This window comes from Saimiri boliviensis, chromosome X (assembly GCF_048565385.1).
Source record: "Saimiri boliviensis isolate mSaiBol1 chromosome X, mSaiBol1.pri, whole genome shotgun sequence".
Taxonomy (NCBI): Eukaryota; Metazoa; Chordata; class Mammalia; order Primates; family Cebidae; genus Saimiri; species Saimiri boliviensis.
Genome location: NC_133470.1, coordinates 10,365,753 through 10,386,574, shown reverse-complemented (window position 1 = coordinate 10,386,574; position 20,822 = coordinate 10,365,753). Strand labels below are relative to the sequence as shown.

The 20,822-nt window shown below is 40.8% G+C and overlaps 1 protein-coding gene across 5 annotated transcripts in view; it reads right to left on the bottom strand.

Moving 5' to 3' along the window:
* EGFL6 (EGF like domain multiple 6) overlaps positions 1-20,822 on the bottom strand; it is a 66,986-nt gene that overhangs the window by 24,212 nt on the left and 21,952 nt on the right. For 4 of the 5 annotated variants that reach the window (XM_003920315.3, XM_010336427.2, XM_074391687.1 and 1 more), the window contains exons 3-6: positions 15,717-15,809; positions 7,732-7,851; positions 4,676-4,795; positions 1,259-1,393 (exon numbers count right to left, since the gene is read on the bottom strand). In XM_003920315.3, coding sequence (XP_003920364.1) covers positions 1,259-1,393; positions 4,676-4,795; positions 7,732-7,851; positions 15,717-15,809 — 468 coding nt within the window. The remainder of the gene's footprint in view (positions 1-1,258; positions 1,394-4,675; positions 4,796-7,731; positions 7,852-15,716; positions 15,810-20,822) is intronic. The other variant, XM_010336433.3, reaches the window with a different exon arrangement.

The following is a 20,822-nucleotide window of genomic DNA, read 5'->3' as shown; positions in this document are numbered from 1 at the left end:
ATGCATTTGTAGGCATATATATATATATACAACATAGCCTGTTAGTTTTAATTTAGCCACAAAGCTGAGCTCAGATGCTAATCTATCACTTTTAACATCTCAAAGATTTGTTTCCTTTTGAAGCTTTCCATGTGAATTCCACCCTGTCCTGTGGAAACTCCCCTTAGGTATGAGGAAACAGGATTAAACTCTGTAACACAGCATAATAGGATTACAGGACTGGTTCAGTCTGCAGGAGGGCATGGGGTCCAAGTCCACGAGAAACGTGGATTTTATGATCCTCTCTAGGATGGTCCTTGTGTTTGAGATTTGAGGGAAGAGCTATGGAAGCTTCACAAGATGGTTCAAAACCCAGCAATTGTGTGTTGCCCCAACATGATTACACAAGACATGTCCTGGGAAGCCCTGAGTATAGGGTTGAAAGAAACCCTATTTTTTTCTCAACCATTAGCCTTCCATGTCATGCATATACCTTTGTTACACATGTGTAGAGAAATCCACAGGGAGCCCGAATTTCCCTTTCCAGGGGGCAGGCCCCATCCTATAGTATATAAAGGACAATGGGAATGCATCCAAGCATTCCCCAAATACCCCACCTCACTTGTTCATGGATGCCTGAAATCCATTCACTAAGGAACAGAACAAAATATTTATTTCACATAGATTAGGGCAATAGCTGACTGGTAACAGAATCTTATCAGAGAGAGATTTTCGTGACTGTGGAAAGGGAACATTATATTTGGAGCTTGAACTATAAAAGGGCTGAAAGAGGATAAAGGAAAGAGCATGCGCCTTCCTGTCTCTCATACATTTCTCTAAAGCCACTCCTGATGGAAACTGTTATAAACGGACCAGTGAGATCAAGAACACATAGACCTTGTTATTCTTCCTTTTACCAAATATAAATACTGCTCCATTGTTCCCATTTTTAGATGTGTAACTGGAGATAGAACCAAAAATATAAACAAAACAAAAAGCCAAGTTAAAAGGAGTCCCACCAAAATCATCTCAAGATAGTCATTTCCACAAGAGAGCTGTATTCCTTACTTTAAATCTTTTTTTTGCCTAGCTTTATAATTGATGTCATTGGAATTCCGTAAATGCCAGACGTTTAAAAAAATCTTTTCCTTATTGTTACGCTGGTCAGCACAGTGATTGTTCAACTAATAGATTGAATTGACATCAAAATATCTGCAGAGAAGGCCCAAAGGTTTGGTGGGGACAGGAGAAAAAAGGAAAAGGTGCCATCGAATCTTACCTACACAGTCATATCGGCCACTGATATATTGCAGTTTGAAACCAACTTGACATTTGCAGTAGTAGCTTCCAAATGTGTTCACACATCTTCGATTGTAGGGACAGATGGCTTTGCCAGAGGCGCATTCATCAATATCTAGGGTGTAAAACCAGAAGGTGTCAGTGATAGCAAGAAAAGTAGCCGCATGCATGCATACATGCACACACACACACACACACACACAAACCATGTACTGTGCATGCACACGTGCAGTTTCTTTACCTGGGAAACTGGTTATAGTATACTGGTGCCAACATCATACCCCTGGCAAGTGTTCTAGATCCCCCAGGCACAGACACAGCTCTTCACTTTATCTACTTACATTACTTTATACCTCTTTAAGAGGCATTATCTTTCTATAATATCATTACTTACATTCACATCTTCTGTTAGGCCTTGGCTGTTCTTGGGCAGGGAGCATGTGTCTGGCTTGGTACCTATACATTACATGTGTGCTGAGTATTTTCCCCAGCTGAGTGAACATTGTATATTGTATAACAGATACAATTTTTGAAACTAGAGTCCAATAGCTACGCTTTAAGTAAACCAAACACACACACTTTTACATTTGCATTTCACAAAATAACTACTTCATTAGTAAGACTGTCCAAGGCCCCTACAATATTGACTCACAGAAATGGGGTTGTGAAGGCATGTACTTATGCATAAATTGTGGGTCTGGTGTGATTATGTAATGATGTAATTTTAACCAACAATAGGCATATTGTTCCTTTTCTACCATTGAGTCAGATTACAGAGGGGCTGACAGCTATGCTGACCCATCCACTAAGCCTCAGGCTTGGTTTAACTTTCAGATGTCAAATCAAATAGATGGTAGGTTGTTCTTCTGAATCTGGCTTAAACATGCAAGTTGGTGCTGTCCTACTATTTCCCTTGCATTTTCTTTTTTCTTTTTTTCTTTTCTTTCTTTTTTTTTTTTTTTTTTTTTTTTTTTGAGACAAGGCCTGGTCTGTCGCCCATGCTGGAGTGCAGTAGAATAATCATGGCTCACTATAGCCTTAAACTCCCCAGGCTCAAGTGATCCTCCCACCTCAGCCTCCTGAGTAGCTGGGATTACAAAGTGTGCACCACAGTGTCTGGCTATTTTTAATTCATTTTTTGTAGAATGGGGTCTCCCTATGTTGCTCAGGCTGGTCTCAAACTCCTGAGCTCAAGTGATCCTCCCACCTCAACCTCTGGCATAGCTGGAACTATGGGTGCACATCACCATGCCCAGCTATCTTTATTTTAAATTTTGCTTTAGTTGTATACTATATCCAGCATTTCTCCCCATGTTATTCCACCCTCCCCCAGGCCAGGCTATTTTTAACAAAAAAAAATTTTTTTTTTTTTGAGGCGGAGTTTCGCTCTTGTTACCCAGGCTGGAGTGCAATGGCGCGATCTCGGCTCACCGCAACCTCCGCCTCCTGGGTTCAGGCAATTCTCCTGCCTCAGCCTCCTGAGTAGCTGGGATTACAGGAATGTGCCACCATGCCCAGCTCATTTTTTGGATTTTTAGTAGAAACGGGGTTTCACCATGTTGACCAGGATGGTCTCGATCTCTTGACCTCGTGATCCACCTGCCTCGGCCTCCCAAAGTGCTGGGATTACCGGCTTGAGCCACTGCACCCGGCCAAAAATTTTTTATAAAGATGGGATCTTGCTATTTTGCCCAGACTGGCCTCTTGAATTTTTCAAATAATAAATAAGTGTTGGGTTAAACAAAATTATTTTTGGCAATAATTTGCATGCACATCATCTTTCCCTTCCAATAAAAATGGCACCCAACCACTCAAAGAGGTGGGTAGAAATTTGGATTCAGTTTGGTAAAGAATTAGCATCATATAAATATTACTATACTAAAAAGTAGTAAAGCCTGTGAGCCTAATTAAATCTTGGATTATTCTCAAAGAATAGAGACAAAATTTTAATTTACACGTATATTTTTAAAAAGTGTTTAACTTGGATGAGTTTTCTAAATGCAGTGTTTGTTTGTTTGTTTTACATTGTGTATAGTTAGGATAAATAAACATCTAGCACCTTGACTGAAAAGTATTTCTATTGCAGTACAGAAGATTATGAAATCATACTCATATGTACTTCTTTAAATCACAGAAGATTAAGAACTCTTTCAACATTCTGATTTGGTTTGGCATCCCTCATTAATGCTAAGTGCTGACTTGCTCTAAATATTATGTATATTAGGTGCAATGTAATTAAGTGTTATGAATATATACAATTCAATAGTTGAACATAACTCAAATCCACAAAGGAACCAAAGCACAAAGTGAAAAAGCTGTTGCTTCACTCACTGAAGGTGCCCTGTGGGTGCTCCATCCATAGCTGCTCAGCACTCAGGTAAGTTTCCACACCTGCCAAAGAATGCCTGCTGCACATACGACACTGTGCTTTGCTCCTGATCCAGACCAGGCTGGGAGTGCTGGAGAGTCATGTCCCAGAGCAGCCCCCGTGTCAGTGAAGGGCAGAAGTTGATGAATGAATATCCAGCACCCTCACCCCAGAGGGAAAATTCAGGGGTAGCTTCCCTCTGCCTCCCAAAGGTGACCCTAGCTCATTTAACCTGCTCATTGGATTCGCACAGCACTGGTGCCTTCCTTTCTCTGGGTTACTTCCCTACTCCTCAACCAGTGTTTCCTGGGATCACTTCCCAAATCAACTACTTGTTCAGGGTCAGCTTCTATGGAGCCCAAAACTAAGACACAAAATAAGACAAGGGAGAGCAAGAGAGGAAGGTTCTAAGCCAATGGATTTGACTAAATTCAAAGTTCCAAACAAATAAATTTTATGTTCTCTTATTTAATATGATGGGCTTAATCTGCTCATTTTCTCCAGTTAAATTAATTATACTTAGTTCATACAACTTAGAGCAAGTTTTAAAGACAACATGAAATTGATTACATGCTAATTTAAATGATATAGACGGTATATACTATTTTCAATAATGTTATATCTAAAAAATCAATAAATATAGTTTTCCAGAAAATATTAGCTAGGACCCAGAATAAAACCCAATGGTCCTTAGGATCATACTCATTAAATGACAAAATATAAGTAGGGGAATTTGTATTGGATGATAATTTAAATAAACTGTACATAGTAAATATACTAAAATTATCTTTATCCCTTTTCCACTACGGCATTAAGGCAATACAAAATAATAGAAAAATGTGCTCTTTAGCATCCCAAAATATGTCTGGAGCATATGTGGCTAAAAATATCTCAGAAACAGATATAAACCTGTACTTTTAGAAGTTTGCAATGTCTCAAACAAGCTGATTGTGATGAATGAAAAGAGATTTAGTAAAGGGGGAATCAAGGAAGGAGAAGGAGGAGTGGAGGTGATTCCTGGGGCTGTACCTAGGCAGACTTTTCCATCTGGGGCCAGGCGGAGTCCTGAGGATGGACACAGACACTGTGGCCCTTCTTCTGTGTCTTCACAGCCGTACTGACAGTTTGTCATGGCACATGTCCTAGAGTCTGAAAAAGTAGACAAGGATTAGCCTTTCTCTCTTAAGATGATAAAAAGAGCTTACTAAGAAACTATCACCAAATTCTGGGCCATTGAATGAAACACATTGCATGGCATTATAGGACAAGTTTCATTGTCTGAGTCCCAAATGGGGAGCCAAAAGGAATCAGTAGGGGTGGCATCTTGGTGGTCCTGGGGCTGAATCCTACTCAGGGTCTGCTTTCTTGGCCACTGCACTGAATTTGACTGTCTTTAGGCAGGGCATGCACCCCGCACCCCTCAGACTGTATCACTTTCTCCACTTGTGTGTGCTCTAGCCTCTCTTTTATGTCACCTGGCTGGCCTCAATAGGTTGAAATGCAACTGCTGATGGAGATTATCAACCTGAGTAATCAGGGTAAAAGAATCTACCCTGGAGATCTCTCCATACATATCTAGCCTCAGTGAGAGTCACTTAAGTCACAAGACTTGGTCTTTTAGGTGACTGAACTAAAACATGTGGCAGATATAGCTGATCAGCTTTCTGAAAGCCATTCTGGACTCCTTTCTCTTGTCATTCCCAGCACTGAAGCTTTTCCCAACTTTCCTTCAGCAAGGAGTGGCCATATGACAAAGTGTGGCCAAAGAGATATACAAATAAATCCACTGGAGGGAGTGGGGCTCCCAGAAAAGATATTAGTGCATGATAAAAAGAGACAGGCATGAAAGAGGCATTGGTTCATTGGCATCACTCATAACCACTTAGTTTTCTCTCTTTTCCATGTGTGTGTAATGTCTGGAGCTGGGGCAGCCATATTGTAACTATGAGGCCACACACATGAGAGTAAAATCAATACTCTGAGGATGACAGAGACTGACTTCTTCTTGAGCTGTTCTGGAACTGCTTGCCTCCAGCTTTTTAAGTAAACGAGACAATTTACTTGGATTTTTTTTTTGTCACTTGTTGCTAAATATAACTTATCTCACAGAAATGCATTTCCATAGCAGGGGTCCAGTTTGTGTAGATTAGAAAGGCAGGGGGGCTAAGAAACTCAGATGGTTCCAGTCCAGTGTCAGAACATGCCAATCATCTAGCTGTACAAAAGAGATCCACAGAGTCAAGTGGAATCCAATCAGTATCCAGGAGAGAGGTCTAGGGCTACCTTGACACTGAGCTATAAAGAGGGAGGCACAGGTAACCCCTAGATATATAGAAAGAGACCCAATGTATTGTAACAAACACCTACCAATGATTATATTATTCCTTTATTCTTTCTTGTTTTCTCTGTCTTTTTTTAAAATTAATTTTCAAAACCTAATTCTATCTTTCTATTTGAGGAAAGATATCCTTTTTGGCACTGACTGGGCTTTTGTGGAATGTTTCAGAAACATCCATTAGCATACATCTTTTTTGAAATTTTAAGTGATTACTATAAAAGCCTGGATAGCAGTTCCCTTTAGGGAGGGGTGGGAGGAAGAGGTTCTGGCTGAGTTCTATTTAGTGGTGGTTACAAGTGTGCTTGCCTTATAAGAATTCATTAAACTATGCGTTTATTTCCTGTGAGTTTCTGTTCAATTTATAATAATAAAGATTTTTTTTTTAAAGACCCTTCCAGTGCCTGCTTTCCAATGATTGCTTGCTAACAGAAGATCTAAGTGACTGGTGGTGTTGGGACACTTTGTCAAGGAGGAGCCTATGGAGCAGTGAGCCATGCACTAGGCAAGATTAATAATCTTGGAAAAACCCAGGATCGGCCAGGAGTCTGCGCAACTCCGCAACTATAGGAAGCTGGCTGAAGGCACAGGCTCCGGGTTTGTTGGGGGCTGTAAAGCAGAGGAAAGAAAGATGGAGAGAGAAAAGGGAAGAAGGGAAGGCAGGCAGGGAGGGTGGGTTTTCCTTTCAGTTGCAACATAAAACCTGAAAAGCCTTTCCTCTCAATAAATGAATGGGTATAGACTCTTACTCTCCCACAGGACACGGGTTTTTCTTTATCACAGAGGGGCTTTTCTTTTCAGGAATGTGAGTGAGTCAGAATGTATTTCCAACAACTGTCACTAATCTTTGGGAGTGGGGCAAGGGGCGTGAGAAAGTTAGCTGGTGGGAAGAATTGTGGGAAGAACTGATGTTCCGAGAAGGAATTTAAATTTATCACCTCCCTAAAACAATCTGCTTATCTTGTTCAACATGCTTATTTTCACAAGGAAACTCAACAGGGCTCTGCTTATATATAGATGCAGATATAGATATATAATTTATTTTCCCCTAGTTCATCTTTTTATTTATAAAGTAAGTGTCCAGTAGGCAAATCCCTAGAGCAGTAAAGCAGATCTGTAGTTCTCAGGGGCTGGAGGAGGGGTAGTGGGGAGTGACTGGGTCTAGTTTCCTTTTGGAGTGTTGAAGATGTTCTGGAACTCAATAGGGGTGATGGTTGCACAATATTGTGAATGTAGTAGAAACCATGGAATCATACACTTGAAATTTGGGTGAATTTCATATTATTTTACCATAATTTTTTTTTTTTGAGACAGTGTTTTGCTCTGTTACCCAGGCTGAAATGCAGTGGTGCAATCTTGGCTCACTACAACCTCCAACTCCCGGGTTGAAGCAATTCTCATGCCTCAGCCTTCTGAGTAGCTGAGATTACAGGTGCACTACCACGCCTGGCTAATTTTTTTATTTCTAGTAGTGACAGAGTTTCTCCATGTTGGCCAGGCTGGTCTCGAGCTCCTGACCTCAGGTGGTCCACCCACTTCAGCCTCCCAAAGTGCTGGGATTACAGGCATGAGCCATCATGCCCGGGTTTCATAATTTTTTTTTTTAAAGTAAGTGCCCCAAAACATTTTAGCTGGGGGCAACATTAGAGATTTTTTTTTAAAAAAAACCACTGAAGTCAGCTTTTCCCCAAGCATCAAATGGCAAAAGCCAAGCCTTAAACATTGAGAGCGCCTGACAGTTGAAACTTACTCACACACGTGGCATCTGGCATGAGCATGTGGCCACTGAGGCAAAAGCACTTGTAGCTTCCGTGTGTATTCACACATCTGTGTTGGCATGGCCGGGGGTTCATTCCACACTCATTCATGTCTGCAGGGGCATTTAGAAAACAGGGAAAGGTGAACTGAATCAGGAAATATCCAGATGGAGAAGATTAGACCCCAGTCTTGGGAAAGACAACGGGGTTATCTTCCCTGAACGTCATCACTTACATACTTCCTCTCCTACCATCAAATTCTATTTTAAAGGATTGGCGAGAATGTGGAGCAAATGGAATAATCATACACCACGGGAAGGAATGCAAATTGGTACAACACTTTGGAAAACTGCTTGGCAGAATCTACTAAAGCTATATTTAGACATACTCATGAGCTGGAAATCCCAGTCCTGGGTATATACCCAACAGAAATATGGATTTTAGCCCACCAAAAAACCCCTACATACTAAAATGATCATAATAGCACGACACTTGATAGCCCCAAACTGGAAGTAATCCAAACACCTCCCAAAAGAAGAATAGGTAAATGACTTGTATATTCACACAATGGACTACTATACAGCAATGAAACTGAACAAAAGACAACTACAGGCAACAATGGATGAATCTCACAAACATGATATTGAGTGGAAACTGGATACAAACGTGTACATACTGTATGAGTCCATTTATATACAGTTAAAAAAAACAGGCACAGCTAATCTGTGATATAAGAGGTCAAGATATGGTTTTCTCACTGGGTGTGGAAGTGACTGGAAAGGGTGTGAGGGAGTCTTCTGAGGGGCTAAGTTTCTGGTTTTTGATCTAGATACTGGTGACACAGGCATTTACAAAAATTCATTGAGCCATACATTTTTGATACATGCACAATTCTATGTGTATACTACTTGACAAAAAGAAATAGACAATTTATATATTTTTCCCTTTCATGCTGTCCCAAGCAGCTGATGACATAGGCTGACAATACAGCCTCCTGTCAATTATTGATATTTTCGGTGGCCCCTGCACTGGCCAAATTACATTCCTTTAGAAGGAGCCCTGGCAGACAGCTCTTCGTGGTGAAGTTGGAGGACAATATTTAATCCTGAGTAAAGATGTTCACAGGATGACATTTTGGGCTGGATGATCCTGTGTTATCATTTAACACAGGATGTTAAATGATAAAAGAAGGTTACAAAACACTGTGTACAGATCACTCCAAAATTTGTTTAAAAAATACACAGGAAAAGAAAAGCCTGGGAGGATGTGCTCTAAATGCGACTAATGGTTATCTTCAGGTGGTAAGATTGAGGGTGACTTTCTTCTCTGTGCTTTTGTGTTTTCTAAAAAAAAGAAAAAGAAAAAGAAAAAGAAAAGTAACATTTTTATTAAAATAAAAAATGACACAGAAGGAAATAAAACTTTAAAAAGGATCAGCTGTAGAGGATCTTGCCTTTGGAAGTGTGGTCATGTAAGGGTTTCATATCTTAACTCTACCAGGAAAGATACAGAGAGGAAAAAACAACCAAATTCTATGTAAGGCAAAAGGTCAGCATGATAACAGATTTTTGAAAATAAGAAGGAGCTGCCTTCATCTTTGAAAAGATCTCATATGGGGATTTTCCAGCGCCCTAGCTGGACATTTGAAACCCTCTTCTCCATTGCCTATCCCCTTTGCCCTACCATCTCCCTCATTGATCCTAAACTCTTCAAAGGAGGGGAATTGAGAAATACTGATTGGACATAATGGGAATCCCAGGAATATCCTATAGTTTGGCCCTTACTCTGAGATGACTCACTCATTTCTTGGAAGGAGTGTTTTGGAGACAGGAGTTGAGGGCTGAGGCCTGTCACCATTAATGGTTGTACATGGACTTTGATCAGGCTGCCACAGGGCAGGGAGGCTGTGGGAAGAAGACAGACTGCCTCAAAACTTGAGCCAACTGAACTACTCCCTCAATGTTAATATTTTACTGGGACTTTTAAACTAGCATAAAAAATAATGTCTCTATTCCAAATCTCTTGAGAAGGTATTGGTACAGAATCCAAACACCCAGAAGACCAAGTTTTCTGGTGTAAAAATCTCTGGTGAGGTGTATAGCTGAATTATTACTTATGAAAGTACAATTCTTTTTTTTTCTTTTTTTTTTTTTTTTGAAACAGAGTCTTGCTCTATCACCCAGGCTGGAGTGAATGCAGTGGTGCAATCTCGGCTCATTGCAACCTCCGTCTCCCAGGTTCAAGTGATTCTCCTGCCTCAGCCTTCCGAGTAGCTGGGATTACAAGTGCCTGCCACCATGCATGGCTAATTTTTGTATTTTTAGTAGACAGGTTTTCGCCATGCTGGCCAGCCTGGTCTCAAACTCCTGACCTCCGGTGATCCACCCGTCTTGGCCTCCGAAAGTGCTGGGATTACAGGTGTGAGCTACTGTATACGGCCTGAATGCACAATTCTTGAAGCACCTCTCTCAAGGAGCTGCATGCAATTCTAAGAAGCATCTTCAGGGCTCTGGCCTCTATGCTGGTGGTTAGATACAGAGAGGTAGATTCCTTTCTGAGGCTGCAGGGCTGGTAGCTCAAAGAGTGACTGTTTCAGTGAATGGGGCTAACCTCTGGGCTTGGCAGAAAGAGCTAGGAGTGGTAGAATGGAGTGAGTATCTGGCTTTCCCTGAAATGCCATTCTCCAAGGGCAGCTGAATTTGATTTGTTGCTCTTCGTTCAACTTAATTATAGGACGGGGGCCCTTTCTGAATTATTGCAGGTTTCTTCATGCCAGGCTTTCTCAACTTCCATTGACACAAGTCATTATTTGTTGTGGGGGCTGTTCTGTGCATTGCAGGATGTTTAGCAGCATCCCTGGGCTCCATTCACTAGATACCAGAAGTACCTCCCACACCCAGTTATGACAACCAAAATTATCCCCAGTCATTGTTATGTGTCCCGTGAATGACAAAATCACCCCAGTTGAAAACTGCTGATCTATGGCAAAGACCATATCCCTTGCTCCAATGAGGCATTTTTGTAATTATTATACTTTAAATTCTGGGATACATGTGCAGAACATGCAGGTTTGTTACATAGGTATAATCATGCCATGATAGTTTGCTGCACCCATCAACCCATCATCTACATTAGGTATTTCTCCTAATGCTATCCCTCCTTAGCCCCCTACCCCCTGAGAGGCCCCAGCGTGTGATATTCCCCTCCTTGTGTCCATGTGTCCTCATTGGTCAACTCCCATTTATGAGTGAAAACATGTGGTGTTTGGTTTTCTGTTCCTGTGTTAGTTTGCTGAGGATGATGGTTTCCAGCTTCATCCATGTCCCTGCAAAGGACATGAACTCATCCTTTTTTATGGCTGCATGGTAGTCTATGGTGTATATGTGCCACATTTTCTTTATCCAGTCAATCATCAATGGGAATTTGGGTAGTTCAAAGTCTTTGCTATTGTGAATAGTGCTGCAATAAACATATGTGTGCATGTGTCTTTATAGTAGAATAATTTATAATCATTTGGGTATATACCCAGTAATGGGATTGCTGGGTCAAATGGTATTACTGGTTCTACATCCTTGAGGAACTGCCACACTGGATTCCACAATGGGTGAACTAATTTACACTCCCACCAACAGTGTAAAAGCATTCCTATTTTTCCACATCCTCTCCAGCATCTGTTGTTTCCTGACTTTTTAATGACTACCATTCTAACTGGTGTGAGATGGTATCTCATTGTGGTTTTTATTTGCATTTCTCTAATGACCAGTGATAATGAGCTTTTTTTCATGTGTTTGTTGGCTGCATAAAGGTCTTTTTTTGAGAAGTGTCTGTTCGTATCCTTCACCCATTTTTTGATGGGGTTGTCTGGTATTTTTTCTTGTAAATTTGTTTAAGTTCCTTGTAGATTCTAGATATTAGCCCTTTGTCAGATAGATAGATTGCAAAAATTTTCTCCTATTATGTAGGTTGCCTGTTCACTCTGATGATAGTTTCTTTTGCTGTGCAGAAGCTCTTTAGTTTAATTAGATTCCATTTGTCAATTTGGGCTTTTGTTGTCATTGCTTTTGGTGTTTTGGTCATGAAGTCTTTGCCCATGCCTATGTCCTGAATGGTATTGCCTAGGTTTTCTTCTATGGTTTTTATGGCTTTAGGTCTTACACTTAAGTCTTTAATCCATCTTGAGTTAATTTTTGTATAAGGTATAAGGAAGGGGTCCAGTTTCAGTTTTCTACATACAGCTAGCCAGTTTTCTCAACACCATTTATTAATTAGGGAATCCTTTCCCCATTACTTGTTTTTGTCAGTTTGTCAAGGATCAGATGGTTGCTGACATGTGGCATTATTTCTGAGGCCTCTATGCTGTTCCATTGGTCTATGTATCTGTTTTGCTATCAGTACCATGCTGTTTTGGCTACTGTAGCCTTGTAGTATAGTTTGAAGTCAGGTCATGTGATGCCTCCAGCTTTGTTCTTTTTGCTTAGGATTGTCTTTGCTATACAGGCTCTTTTTTGGTTCCGTATGAAATTTAAAGTAGTTTTTTTCTAATTCTGTGAAGAAAATCAATGGTAGTTTGATGGGGATAGTATTGAACCTATAAATTAATTTGGGCAGTATGGCCATTTTCATGATATTGATTCTTCCTATCCTTAAGCATGGAATGTGTTTCCATTTGTTTGTGCCCTCTCTTATTTCCTTGACTGGTGGTTTGTAGTCGTCCTTGAAGAGGTCCTTCACATCTATTGTAAATATATTCCTAGGTATTTTATTCTCTCTGTAGCAACTGTGAATGGGCGTTCACTCCTGATTTGGCTTTGTTTGTCTATAATTGGTGTATAGGAATGCTTGTGATTTTTGCACATTGATTTTGTATCCTGAGACTTTGCTTAAGTTGCTTATTAGCCTAAGGAGATTTTGGGCTGAGACAATGGGGTTTTCTAAATATATAATCATGTCATCTGCAAACAGAGACAATTTGACTTCCTCTCTTCCTATTTGAACACTTTTTTTTTTTTTTGAGACGGAGTTTCGCTCTTGTTACCCAGGCTGGAGTGCAATGGTGCGATCTCGGCTCACCACAACCTCCGCCTTCTGGGTTCAGGCAATTCTCCTGCCTCAGCCTCCTGAGTAGCTGGGATTACAGGCACACGCCACCATGCCCAGCTAATTTTTTTTTTTTTTTGTATTTTTGGTAGAGATGGGGTTTTCACTATGTTGACCAGGATGGTCTCGAACTCTTGACCTCGTGATCCACCCGCCTCAGCCTCCCAAAGTGCTGGGATTACAGGCATGAGCCACCGCGCCCGGCTGAACACTCTTTATTTCTTTCTCTTGCCTGATTTCCCTGGCCAGAAATTCCAATACTATATTGAATAGGGGTGGTGAGGGAGGGCATCCTTGTTTTATGCCAGTTTTCAAAGAGAATGCTTCCAGCTTTTGCTCATTCAGTATGATATTGGCTGTGGGTTTGTCATAATTAGCTCTTCTTATTTTGAGGTATGTTCCATCAATACCTAGTTTATTGAGAGTTTTTAGCATGAAGGGGTGTTGAATTTTGTTGAAGGCTTTCTCTGCATCTATTGATATAATCATGTGGTTTTTGTCATTGGTTCTGTTTATGTGATGGATTATATTTATTGATTTGCATATGTTGAACCAGCCTTGCAGACCAGGGATGAAGCTGGCTTGATCGTAGTGGATACACTTTTTGATGTGCTGCTGGATTCAGTTTGCCAGTATTTTATTGAGGATTTTTACATCAATGTTCATCAGGGATATTGGCCTGAAATTTGTTGTTGTTGTTGTGTCTCTGCCAGGTTTTGGTATCAAGATGATGCTGGCCTCATAAAATGAGTTAGGGAGGAGTCTCTCTTTTCCTATTGTTTGGAATAGTTTCAGAAGGAATGGTACCAGCTCCTCTTTGTACCTCTAGTAGAATTCGGCTGTGAATCTGTCTGGTTCTGCAGTTTATTTGATTGGTAGGCTATTAATTACTGCCCCAATAAGGCATTTTTATTTGCCACATTTAGAGTAGGGTTTTTAAACCTTGGGACTACTGACATTTGGGTCTGATCATTCTTTGTTGCAGGTACTGCCATCCTGTGAATTGTAAGGTGTTTAGCAGCATCCCTGATCTCTACCCATTAGACACCAGTAGCACCCTCTCCAAATGTCTTCAGACACTGCCAGTTGTTGCTTGGAATAAGGCTTCCAGATTTGGCAAATAAAAATACAAGATTCCAGCTGGGTGCGGTGGTGTATGCCTGTAGTCCCAGCTAGTCAGGAGTCTGAGGCGAGAAGATTGCTTTGAGGCCAGGAGATCATGGATGCAGTATAGTCACTGCACTCCAGCCTGGGCAACATAGTGAGACCCCATATCTAAACAAAACAGTACAGGATTCCAAGGTAAACTTGAATTTCAGATAAACGACTAATCCTTTTTAAGTATACACACATGCTATATACTATTTTGGGAGCTTGTTTGTAGGTTCTAGAAGGGGAGCACAGCTACCCTTGACTGAAGGTTGGTCCTCCTTTATCGGGGATGGTTGTCCTCTTTGCCTCAGCACGCAGCTTCCAAAAGGACACACATGGAGCAGTAAGAGAGGAAGGGGACACCTGCCTAGCCAGCCAGATCAACCAAATCAGCCCTAGTGAGCAATGGGGTGACAGACATCCCAGCCAGATAACCCTCACACCCCTCATATACGATTTTAAACATACATATAATATAAAATTATTTGTTGTTTATCTAAAACTTAAATTTAACTGTGTATCTGTATTTTATCTGGCAACTCTTCCTGGGAGACAAAATCACCTAGGTTGAGAACCACTGTTATAGATATTACAACCTCTTTAATGTTTTCAGACAAACAATCTAGGACAAAAGTTATAAATTACCTATGACAATATATCAAGGCCAGGTGTGGTGTCTCAGCCTTTAATCCCGGCACTTTGGGGAAGGAGGGCAAGGGAAGGATGGCTGGAGTCCAGGAGTTCAAGACCAGCCTGAGCAATGTAGTGGGACCTCGTCTCTACAAACACTGTAAAAAGTAGCCAGGTATGGTGGTGTGTGCCTGTGGTCCCGCTAATCAGGAGGCTGAGATGGGAGGATCACTAGAGCCCAGGTGGTCAAGGCTGCAGTAAGCTATGATCATACCACTGCACTGTATCCTGGGTGACAGAGTAAGACTCTGTCTCAAAAAACCAAAAAGTATATGAAGTATAATAAAAATATGCACATTATTCAACCCAATAATTCTACTTTTAAATACTTTTCCTACAAAAATATTAATTCAAGAAGGCAGGGCTGTGCATAGAACAATGTTAGATTTAGCACTGTTTGTAATGGCAAAAAATTGGAGACAATATAAATCATAATGGTTAAATAAAGCATGTTTTTGCATAAAGGATAAAAGTATTCACACTAGGAGCTAGGACACAGCCTTAAGAAGTATAAGGTAGTTCTGTGTGTGCTAACGTGCAAAGATGCCTATGAGAAATAGTTACGTTTGCACCATAACAGAAAAACATTTCCAGGATCTAAGACAAACTTAACTATGCTTATAGTAACAACTGGAGGTGGTCACTATCACTTAAGTTTATATCTTTTTGCACTGTTGGATTTTTTAAAAATAAAAATATACATGAAATAGGTAGTTTAAACATCTATAAACATTTATTTTTTAAAAGGCTCTTTTATCTGTGTTATGGAAAGAGATAAAATTAAAAAGCACAAAAGGCCTTTAGCTTATAAAAACAAAATGGTTTTTAAAAAAGGCCTTTATTGGGCATCTTGACAAAAACATCAGAATGTTTACATTTTTCATAGAGAAGAGATTGAAAAATCTTGTCCTGAAACCACCTTCATTTGAAGACTTGACTTAAAAAAAAAAAACTCTAAGAGATCCTGTGTACCATATTGTGTCACTAGCCCTGCTGCAAAGATTGAATTTGAACTACGACCCCAGGCTACCTTACTGACCTTGACTGCAGGTTTTCCCAGTGTATCCTGGAAAGCATCTGCATTTGTTTGGTCCCACGCACTCACCAAATTTGCATCCAGGTTCGCATGTAGCTGTGGGAGAAAAAGACGTCTTGATGATAAAAGAACAGTAGTTAGTGTAGTGAGATGCACGCAAAATTTAGAGCTATGCTTTTGGAATATTAGTTTAATATTCCTTTTGTGTGGCAGAGAATTCCATGGGGACATATAAAGGACCATCCTTTTGAGTCTGTTTTCACCTTTTAGACACTGGAAAGTATTTTTCTTGTAAACGAGATAACCCCCCACCACACCCCCAGCCAATTCATGCAACTTTATTGTAACTTTGTTTGGCAATGCCACATCTCCAGTGGTATTCCATGAAATATAAAGCCTCCCAGACCACAGCCAGCCAGTTTTGCATGTAAACACAAAATATTTAATAAAACAAGTAGTAGCCCTGGGCAAATGCCAAGGTCATTCCCCTTCCTTCTGTTTCTTGCCCCATTTCATCTCCTCCATATTTTCTCTATTGAATGATCAAAATCTTTTTAATGCTGTGCATTATCAATCAGACTGAATAATCAACAGATTGGAGGGAGGAAGGTGCTACTTCTAGCCATAAGGATGAGAACTAAAAGCATGATTATTATGAGGAGGATGAAAATAGAGGCATCAGAAAGCATCACAAAGGTAGGATTTGTTTTTCTATTGTATTCACTTCTTTATCCCAACTCCTGACACAAAGTACACAATAAATACTTGTTCAATGAATAAAGTGGTAGGAGAAACAACAGGTAGGATGTTATAACTGACTCAGTTGGCAGCAAGAAAACAAATAGTCAAAGATAATGGACAGTTTGATTCCAGCTCACAGGGAGGAAATAAAGAGAAAAAGCATTAGATAGGAAAAAAGGTAAATGGGAAAGCCCCAAGAGTAGAAAGGGAGAGGATATAATATATGAGAGAGAAAGGAGACTCTTAGGGTATCGAGGACCCTCAGCAGTTTCCGGATACAACAGGAGCTCGAGAAATAGCCATAATATGAAAGAATGACTCAGCAATTGCCCAGGAATGGTATGTGTCTGCTTCTCCATCCATCAATTCCCCTGGGTCCACTTCTAAGCAAACCTGTTCCTAAAGATATCAGCATCTCTCCCTACAACCCCAGACTCTATTTTTTGTTAATATCGTAATTCCTCTCCCAGTTACCTGACTCAAAAATTTCAGTTTTCTATTTTTTCTTGTCTCCAAATCACTCAGTTGTAACATCCAATCCTTGTTTCTACTATCAACTCATCCATTGAACAACTATCTATCTAGCTAATGGGAACTGCCTTGCCCACAGACACTTGGAAGATGATGCTGAATCCCTCTCTCTGTTTTCCGCACCATAGCTGTGCCCAGTGCCTCCCTGATGCAAGGGTCTAACAGCCTAGTTCCTTGTCTCTTGGCGGGACAAACTCTTGTGCAATTAACACCCTAGTTGTTCTTGTGAGAGCAGGCTGAAGCTAGACTTCTTTTGAAAACACATCTCTGCCTAGCCCCTTCCCCTGCACCCTCATTCCCTTTCAACTTGCTCCTAAGACACCCTTTAATGGAATATTTGTACAAGAATCCCCTCTTCAGGCTCTGATGCTTGCAAACTTGATATCAGATATGACAGTAATATTCCAAAAGCATAGCTCTGATCATGTCACACCTTGCACAGAGGTCATCATATAATCCTTATTACCTCCTGAATACAGTACAAATATCATAACCAAGTTAAAACTAGCATTATCTGGCCAGGCATGGTGGCTCACACTTGTAATCCCAGTCCTTTGGGTGGGCGAGGAGAGCAGATCACGTGAGATCAGGAGTTTGAGACCAGCCTGGCCAATATGGTAAAACCCTATCTCTACTGAAAATACAAAAATTAGCCAGTCATGGTGGCAGACACCTGTAATTCCAGCTACTTGGGAGACTGAGGCAAAAGAATCAGTTGAATCCAGGAGGCAGAAGTTATAGTGAGCTGAGATTGTGCTGCCGCACTCTAACCTGGGTGACAAAGCAAGACTCTGTCTCAAACAAAACAAAACAAAACAAAACCCACAAAAACAAAAAATCAAACCTAGCATGATCTGGCCTCTACCTTTTCTAGCCCCCCTAGGCAAAGGCAACACTGTGGGCAAAAGACCTACTGTTCTCTTGTTGTTCTCTAGACCTACCCTTTGCTTTCTGCCTTTTCTTACCCCTCCGTAGGATACTCTTCCCTGGGTTTCCAGTAGTTAATATCCTCCCCATTCTTCAAGGACCTCCTTGCACGCCCCCTCCTCCTTCTTCTTTTTTTTTTTTTTTTTTTTTTTTTTTTTTTTTTTTTTTGCGGCAGGTCCGGGCTGGGCCAGGCTGGACCATGCCCATGGCCCCTTCTTCTAAAGGCCTTTACAGATTTCTTCAGCCACCTATGAATGCCTGCTCAACTTCAAGAACTCCACAGAACTTTGGCAGGCCTCTCCTGTGAAACTGATCAGTTTTTGTCTTATTAAATAATGAGGCATATATTTAGCTACAGTGGTTGTCTTTCATCCACTACTTGTTTCCAAGTGCCTTCAGGACAGGGACTTAAACATTAATCATTGTTTCTCCCATAGTGTTTAATATAGTGTTGTAAACATGTTTAAAATTTGCACATTTTTGAATAAAGTAATTGTTGTAGAACTTTTAATAGGGGAACATTTTATGGCCCTGAACAAATCGAAAGGCAAAAATGCTTCCCCAGCAAAGTTTTTCCAATGTCTACTTTGTCATAGATATGTACTTAGAGTTGCAACTTTAAATTCAGATGCTATATGAATAAATATATTTTTTAAGCCCTGAAAACCTCTGGTTGTTCCCTGGAACCTGATTTCCAATGTGGTCCAGACAGGAAAGCCCAGGATATATGCCAAATAGAACATAGGAGAAACGGTGAGTAATACCCTTGCTATAAGGCTAAAGCTTCAGAAAGATGTTTTCAATTTACAGTAACTTTGGATCTGTGACTTGAACAGCCAATCCACAGCAAGGGAAATTCAGTTTGTGTTTACAATGGCCTGAGATTGAAGCATGCTTTAGACAAAGTGAAAGTCTTATTCAGTTCTCCCCCAAACTTCTCTATCTGCAGCTTTTCATCAGGTACTTGTTCCTGGGCAACTCTGTATTTCATCTCACTAAAGTGACATACATTTTAAAGTTAATGATATCAAATTGATGAGACCCTGCCTTGGGAGCAGATTTAGACAGGGTAGAGGCTGAGAGCTAGAGAGCTCCAGTATGCATGGAGGCAGGGCTTCAAGAGGAGTGAAGGGCAAATAGATAGACAGAGGGGAAGGCCTGGGTGGACTGGGACCTCACAGCCTGGGGTCTGGCTCTGATTGCTGGGGCAGGCTGATAGGCATTCTTATTATCATGCATCCCACAACTCTGGTTTAGAAATTAGAAACCCAGCAATCAGGGACTAACTACCCTGTTATTTAGTGCTTCAAGGAACACATGACTTTACCATCAAGAAGGACCATGCAGATTGGATAAAAAACAATACACCTTTTAGATCTAAAAGTCATTGCAATTTAAGACCTGAGTATTTGACTGGAGCAGTAGGGGTGCTGACCGTCTCTTCAGCTTGCAAAACTTGCAGAGTGAGCATTTTGCTTGAACCCTCCACACTTGCCCTTTTGACATCTTGCTTTAAATTCTTTCATGCCTGTGGTATTATACAGTTCCTGAAAGCATTGAGAATGCGATTGGCTGCATGCGTCATGGCCAAACTGCTCTTACTGAATTACAGAAAAGCCCTTCCTGGAAGCCAAACCTTACCTTCATTTATTCACCAGCGACATGCTGGGTCTTACAGTTTTATAGCAGTAGATGTTGAGTTCGTTCAACTGTAAGAAAAATTCTAAATCATGTGTTTCACGTGGTTTTTGCCCCTTTCCACCTGACTGACTTCTAATAAAAAAGTGTTATGTTGTGTCTAGAAAAAGAATAAAGTCACATTTAATCCCCCCATCACCTGGTGCTTTAATGAAGAGAAGTCTGTGATGAGAATTATTGGTCCTTCCCAAAGGAATGGTAATTTATGAGATATTTTCTATGCATGCCAGGTAATGAACTCACCCTTTAATGCATACATTTCTTACCCTCAATGGTAGGTATTACTCTCTCCATGTTGCAGAGGAGGAAATGGAGCCTTAACTAGCTTACCTTAGCTAGCTTGTCCTAGCTAGCTTGCCCAAGGTCACCCATGTCTGTCATTCTTAATGCCCTTGATTGTGACACTATCAATCCAATCAGGATGAGGACTCACCCTTTTAATTGACACAAGTCCCAGGAGAATATTCTAACTTCTTTATCTAAGTGGGCAATGATGATCTTTGTTTTTTTCTAGTATTTTCATGCTTTTGCCATCGTGTCACAAGCAAATTATGATGGCAGAAGGTTTTGCATAATATGGAACACATGGAAGCAATATCAATATTTTTTACTGATATATAGATTTTGGATATTATCAAGTTCTTCCCCCATTTATGGTCAATCCAGATATTTCTGAACCAGCTAGAGAGAAGGAGGTTGGGACAGGAACAGACCAGCAAAGAAAAAGTAGCATTGTTATTTCTTTTTTTTTCTTTTGTTCTTTTTTTTTTTTTTTTTTTTGAGACGGAGTTTCGCTCTTGTTACCCAGGCTGGAGTGCAATGGCGCGATCTCGGCTCACCGCAACCTCCGCCTCCTTGGTTCAAGCAATTCTCCTGCCTCAGCCTCCTGAGTAGCTGGGATTACAGGCATGCGCCACCATGCCCAGCTAATTTTTTGTATTTTTAGTAGAGACGGGGTTTCACTATGTTGACCAGGATGGTCTCAATCTCTTGACCTCGTGATCCACCCGCCTCGGCCTCCCAAACTGCTGGGATTACAGGCGTGAGCCACTGTGCCTGGCTGCATTGTTATTTCTAAAAATAGCTAACATGTTAGCGCTTTTGTGGGACCTGCAATTGGGCTGTTACCCCATTTAGCAGATAAAGAACTTAGGATGAGGCATATGCTACCTACTGAAGGACACAGGGACAGTGAGAGTAGATTACTGTCCT